Genomic DNA, 6,334 nt, shown 5'->3' on the forward strand with positions numbered 1-6,334 from the left:
ACAAAAAATTAAAAGAAGAAAACAAGAAATATATTAATAAATAATTATAAAATACTATAATAACTATAGTTTTATTAACTATCTTACTTTGCTAACTATTCATTTTAATTTAAAATAAAAAAGGACTAAATAAAAACAAAAGTTTTTAATTAATGGAACAACTTCCTTTTTCTTTTAACTCTGAAAATGTTACAGTTTTATTTGACTCTGATAGATTTGGGTTTTCAAAGAATTATTTATATAAATTAATTTATAAGAAAAAAAACATGTTCTTTTTAGTCTTTGTTGAAGGAATGAAGCCAATTGGGTTTTATGTGGATAGTCTCTTTTTAGATGAGTGGTTTCACGTAGACAGTTTTTCTATTATTGAATTTGTAGACCAATCTAATTTCTGTTGTCATATTCACAAATCCATTTATGACACACTTCTTTTCAATAAAAAAAATAAGTTTATGTTTGGGGTTCATGGCCTTTTTGGATTGAAGGTGACAAAGAGGTTTAGTTCAAATATTATAACTTGGGACAATGAAAGAATGAAGTCAGAATATCCAACAGTAGATTTCTTTAAGCCAACAACAAAGTACCCAGTTGTTCGACTTCTTGTGTTATTACAAAATGAATAATATATTGTTATATATACTAAATAAATAAAATTTTTATATTTTTTTTGTAAGAAAAAACTCAAAAAACTAATTACTTTTAAATTCATTAAATGGCATCATTAACTAAAATCAACTCCCTTTTTCCAAACCCATCTACAATGAAAGACGGATATAGCTTTGAAATATATATAAATGTTAGTGAACAATTACAAGAAGATATTGGGATTAAAGTTATTTATGTTGGGTCTTCTTTTTCAAATGAATATGACCAAATATTAGAAGACATTGCGGTTGGTCCATTAAGCGTTGGATTAAATAAGTTTACTATAACTACAGGACCAATTGATATGAGTAAATTACCAGATGATGAGATATTAGGAAATACATTAATATTAATTTCTGCTTCTTATAAAGACAAAGAGTTTTGTAGAATTGGGTATTATGTTAACAATGAATTTGAAGGCATTGACCCTACTATTGATGTTGTTAAACGAGAAATGCTTGTTCCAGAAAAGATTACTAGAACACTTTCAGAGCCAAGAGTAACATTATTCCCATGTTATTGGGATAAAGAAGAACATATTGAGATGATTGAAGAAAACCCAGAAGAACTTGGTCGCGTTATATCATTTTCTGCTGATGGAACTATTCAATCAAATGAAACAGAAAATGATAATCAAATGGAGGAAATACAATTAAACCCAGAAATCAAAAATCAAATTAGAAGTGCATTAGGAGTAGATGGTTTAATGAAGAAACAAAAAAATATGGATGAAGATGATAGTGAAGATGAAATGGAACCAATGGAACAATAAAAGAATTTATTAATTTTTATTTATTGTAATACATTCTTCTTTATAAACATAAGTGTTACTTTTATTTGTTTAGTATGTTCTTGTATTATACTAACTCGTTTTTCTATTAGCTTTAATGAGTCTAATGCTTGTTTTACTTTATTTGGTAACTCAATCATTCCACTCATTTTTTTAGGTGCTTCAACAGCCATTCCTAAACACAATTTATTCATCTTTTCAACTCGTTCCATTTTAATTAATAATTTTTCCTGTCGTTCTTCAATGAATGCTTTTCTTTTAAAGAAATATTCAAATAAGATTGGCATTAATATATTTGGTGTTTCAATCTTTTGTATAAACTCTTTTTCTGGTAATTTATTTTTCTTTAATGCTTCAATGATTTCTATTGGAACAACATTTTTCATTTGAGGTTTAGTAACTTCTTGTCCCATTTCTTACTTTTTGAAGTGTTTTTCATAATTAAAAGTTCCTTTCTTTTTGAAAAAAAAAAATAAATATTGAAAAAGTTCATTTAAAAGATGTTGAACATTTTCTTTAATCTAACTAATAATTGAATATCGTCTTGAGTTAACTCTTTTCCATATCGAAGTTTTAATAAATCTAAAGATTCTCTTGATATTCTTGAATACAATTTGTCTTTTGAATCAAAATGTTTTTTATATGTAAACACACTTGATGGTGAGAATGGTTCAATTTTAATACAAACCTCTTCACCAGTTTTTCCAACTTCAACTGGTTTATTATTCAATTCAATACCTGTAACTCTTCCAAGGTCCATATTATTTCTTGATGGTAATGTAATTGGACATCCAATTTTCATTGTTCCTTCTAATACTTTTACACCACAAATAATTGGATTTCTATCATTAAACACATACTGTGGTAATATTTCTGCAATACATGGCCATACAACAATTCCAGCATTTTCAGCTGCAATTCTTTTTTGTTCTTCAAGTTTTTTCATGTGTTCAGTGAATTGATCAAATAGATGATAAATAATATTTGCAGTAAATATAAGAATACCTTCTTCTGCAGCATAGTCTCTAGCTTCCTTATCTACTGTAACATCAAATGCCATAATAATAGCATAGTCTGGATTTTTCTCTTTCATAATTAATGTTTTCATAACATCTTTCTTGAAAATTGGTCCTAAACCAACTCCTGAAACTGGAATTTTAGAATCTTTAAGGAATTTTAATAATGCTTCAAGTGATCCAAGTGATGATGCTTGTACAAATACACCTTCTTTCTCACTAACACTAACTTGGAATTTTTCAAATTCTGATTGTACTTCTTTTTTAACTTCTTCAAGTTCTTCATCATTATTACAAACTGCAATAGATGATCCTGCAATTGCACCATCAAGATCTTGTGCACTAATCTTTACACCCTGTGCAGCACAAACAACGTCTTGGACAATATAAGGAGTTTTTACTCTTAAATCTTTCATAGGTTGTGGTAATAATAAAGCACGAATTTGTGTAACAATTGGTCCATTCATTCCACATACAACAATCCTATCTCCTCTCTTTAAAAATCCATTAACTAAAATAACATCAATAGTTGTACCATGTCCTTCTGTAGTTTTAACTTCCATAATAGTAGCTTGAAGAGAATCAGTTGGTGTTAATTTTTCTAACATTAATCGTTGTGTCATAGCAATCAATACTGCAACAAGGTCTGGAATACCTTCTCCAGTAATAGCAGATGTTGGTACTAATGAAACATATTCTTTAATATCTTTATTATCATAATAAAGACATGCATTAATTCCTTGTGCTGCAAAATCTGCAATAGTAGATTTTAATCTATTTTCAAATTCTTGTTTTGTATCTTCATTTTGTTTTGCAAATGTCTCTTTAAATGGCATTCCATCAGTTTCTTTCCATTGATAACATCTATCAATCTTATTTAATGCAACTACAAAAGGTGTATTCTTTTGTTTCAATAAATTAATAGATTCAATTGTTTGTGGTTCTAATCCATGCATTAAATCAACAACTAAAACAGCAATATCACATAAACTAGTTCCTCTACTTCTTAAATTGTTGAAAGCTTCATGACCTGGCGTATCCATAACCAACAACCCTGGAATTTTAAATTTTAATTTAGTTTTATCTTTCATTTTTTCTGTCATTTTTTCAATTGAATCTAATGGGAAGAATGTAGATCCTATTTGTTGGGTAATTCCTCCAGCTTCACCTCTTTGAACATTAGTTCTTCTCATTCTATCAAGAATCTTAGTTTTACCAGTATCTACATGTCCTAATACACAACAAATAGGTGATCTGTATTTTGGCTTTATTTTTTCCATTTCTTCTTGTTCTTTTTTAAGTTTTTCTTCTTCTTCCTTTCTTTTCTTTTCTGCAGCTCGTTCTTCTTCAATTCTTTTCTTTTGTTCTTGTTTATTTTTAATGTCTTGTTCTTTTTGTTCTTCTAAGTCCATCATTTGTTCCCAATCCATATTTTCCATATCTTCTTCTTTAATTTCTTCTTCTTGTGGTTCCTCTGTAACAACTTCTTCTTCTTGTTTTTGAGTTTTTGGTTTTTTCTTTTGATACTTCTTTTTCTCTTTCATATCATCAATCTTTTTTTCTTCAAGCTCTTTTTCTTCTCGTTCTTGAGCTACTAACTCTGGATTTTCTAATCCAATAACATGAGAATTAGATGCCAAATATTTAAGTCTTCTTTTTTCTTTTTCATTTTCAAGTAATTTTTTTCGGTTTTCTTTTTTCTTTAATTTCTCTTCAGCTTTTCTTTTCTCTTCTTCAATCTTTCTTTTTTCCTCTTCTTCTTTATATTTTCTTAAAGCTTCTGCTTCTGCCTTTTCTCTTTCTTCCTCTTCTTTTTGAAGTCTTTCTTCTTCTTCCTTATCTTTCTTTAATTTTTCTAATGCTTTCTTTCGAGCTAATTCAGCAGGTGAAATTTTTTTCTTAACTACTTTTTTAACTTCCTTTTTAGGTTCTGGTTCTGTCTTTTCTTCTTTTTTTTCTTCTGGTTTCTTTTCTTCTTCTTCTTTTTTTCTTGCAGCTTCTCTTGCTTCATTTTCTGCTGCAAGTTGTTTAAGAAGTTCTTCCTCATCCATGTCATCATAATTAATCTTTTCTCCATGTGGGACTTTATTGACTTGTTTCTTACTTACTTTTTTTGTTACTTTAGCTTTCTTTCCTTTTTGTGCTGGCATTCTCTACTTCAAAACCTTTTTTGAGTTCTTTTTATCTATTAACCCTATTTACTATTAATTAACTAATTTCATACTAAATTTTACTATATTTCTTTGAGAAATTGATTGTGCCTCTAATAAGCCTTTGTACACTACCCTTTTATAATCAATTATTGACACCATTTTTTAGCAAGCAAATTAAATGACTTTTGATTAAATGTAATTGTTTTTATTCATTCTTATTTATTATTATTTAAAGATAACAAATTTCCAAAAAGAAATAAATAATAAAGACATAAAAAAGAAAAACAAATTTTAAATTTAAATAATAAATTAACTAAAGAAATAAATAAGAACCCTTAGGGTGGAACAAAAGAACTAAAATATCTGTAAACACCACTTGTAGTAGAAATGGTCAAGTATTGCGCTAAACCAGTTAATGTAGCAAAAGCCGCTCAAGCACGTGGTGATAACCTTAAGGTTCATTTCAAGAACACTTACGAAACTGCAGATGCCATTAGAGGAATGAAAGTTGCTCGTGCTCAAGAATTCCTTAAAAACGTTATCATTAAGAAAGAAATTGTTCCATTCAGAAAACACAATGGAGGAGTTGGACGTAAAGCTCAATGCAAAGGATTAAATTGTGCATTTGGAAGATGGCCAGTCAAATCAGCACAATTCATTCTTAAACTTCTTAAGAATGCTGTTGACAATGCCAAAGCAAAAGGACTTAATACAGCTCTTTTAACTGTCAGCCATATTGCTGTTCAAGAAGCTCGTTCATCAAGAAGAAGACTTTACAGAGCACATGGAAGCATTAACTCCTTCTCAAGCAGCCCATGCCATATTGAACTTATTTTAACTGAAAAAGAAAAGAAAGTTGCCAAACCAACTGAAGGAATTAAAGGAAAGAAGTCTACTCATCAAAAAATCGCCTACGTTCTCAATTAAGCGATTCTAATTGGTTGTTAGTGGTTATTTTGTTTTCTTCTAATGGTTTTTATTCTTTTTACAACATTTTTAACTACGTTATCCTATATTGTTTCTCTGTTATTACTTTCTAATAATGATTGTTATTGATAAGTTTCAATTTATATGTTTTATTCATGTGCCTTTATATAATGTACATGAAAATTTATGTATTAAATAAAAGACCCAATAAGTCATAATATAATGACAGAAGGTTTACATACTTAAATTAAGATAATTAAAAGGAATAAATAATGTTCTTAAATTTATACATCAACTTTGCTTTTATTAAATTTTTGAGTTGAACATTACATTCACTTTTCACTTTCTTATTCATTTCCTTTTTCCTTATTATTAGGATCATTATTCTTTCTCTTGTATCATTTTATTAAGCTTTTATGATTAAATGATATAATCTTCTTATTTCTGGAATTACTTTTCATTTATTTTCTCTTCTAGTTCTGTGTTTTCTTCTGGTACTTTTGATTTTTCTTCATTTCATTATTGTTCTTTTGAATTTTTTATACTTGTATTTCCATATCTATTATTTCTTTCTTTCTCTTTTTCTTTCTTAACTATTTCTTTTGCTTTTTCCATCATTTCATTTGAGATTGCTTGTTCTTCTTCCATTCTTTTCATTTTATATTCTTTAAGTTTTTCTTTTAATTCCTTATTTTGATTTTGATGTGTGAGTATTTCTTCGTTATCATTTTCATTTTTTTCCTCCTTCTTGTATTTTCATTATATTTTGGTTATTATTTATTATTCTTGCAATTTTACATCTT

At 27.9% G+C, this 6,334-nt stretch overlaps 5 protein-coding genes across 5 annotated transcripts; 3 read left to right on the top strand and 2 right to left on the bottom strand.

Annotated features, from left to right (window-relative positions):
* Positions 1-152: 152 nt before the first annotated feature.
* ENU1_097700 (hypothetical protein) lies at positions 153-623 on the top strand (the record flags this gene model as incomplete). The annotated part of the gene is made up of 1 exon (XM_008859214.1): positions 153-623. The coding sequence occupies one exon, from the start codon at positions 153-155 to the stop codon at positions 621-623; it is 471 nt and encodes a 156-aa protein (XP_008857436.1).
* An 89-nt stretch (positions 624-712) lies between these two features.
* ENU1_097710 (anti-silencing protein, putative) lies at positions 713-1,417 on the top strand (the record flags this gene model as incomplete). Its single annotated transcript, XM_008859215.1, has 1 exon — positions 713-1,417. The coding sequence occupies one exon, from the start codon at positions 713-715 to the stop codon at positions 1,415-1,417; it is 705 nt and encodes a 234-aa protein (XP_008857437.1).
* A 20-nt stretch (positions 1,418-1,437) lies between these two features.
* Positions 1,438-1,848, bottom strand: ENU1_097720 (hypothetical protein; the record flags this gene model as incomplete). Its single annotated transcript, XM_008859216.1, has 1 exon — positions 1,438-1,848. The coding sequence occupies one exon, from the start codon at positions 1,846-1,848 to the stop codon at positions 1,438-1,440; it is 411 nt and encodes a 136-aa protein (XP_008857438.1).
* Positions 1,849-1,928: 80 nt separating this feature from the next.
* On the bottom strand, positions 1,929-4,601 carry ENU1_097730 (translation initiation factor IF-2, putative; the record flags this gene model as incomplete). The annotated part of the gene is made up of 1 exon (XM_008859217.1): positions 1,929-4,601. The coding sequence occupies one exon, from the start codon at positions 4,599-4,601 to the stop codon at positions 1,929-1,931; it is 2,673 nt and encodes an 890-aa protein (XP_008857439.1).
* A 390-nt stretch (positions 4,602-4,991) lies between these two features.
* On the top strand, positions 4,992-5,531 carry ENU1_097740 (ribosomal protein L22 protein; the record flags this gene model as incomplete). The annotated part of the gene is made up of 1 exon (XM_008859218.1): positions 4,992-5,531. One exon carries the CDS (start codon positions 4,992-4,994, stop codon positions 5,529-5,531), a length of 540 nt encoding a protein of 179 aa, XP_008857440.1.
* Between the last annotated feature and the right edge of the window lie 803 nt (positions 5,532-6,334).

Source organism: Entamoeba nuttalli, assembly GCF_000257125.1.
Source record: "Entamoeba nuttalli P19 unplaced genomic scaffold asmbl_4245, whole genome shotgun sequence".
Lineage (NCBI taxonomy): Eukaryota > Evosea > Mastigamoebida > Endamoebidae > Entamoeba > Entamoeba nuttalli.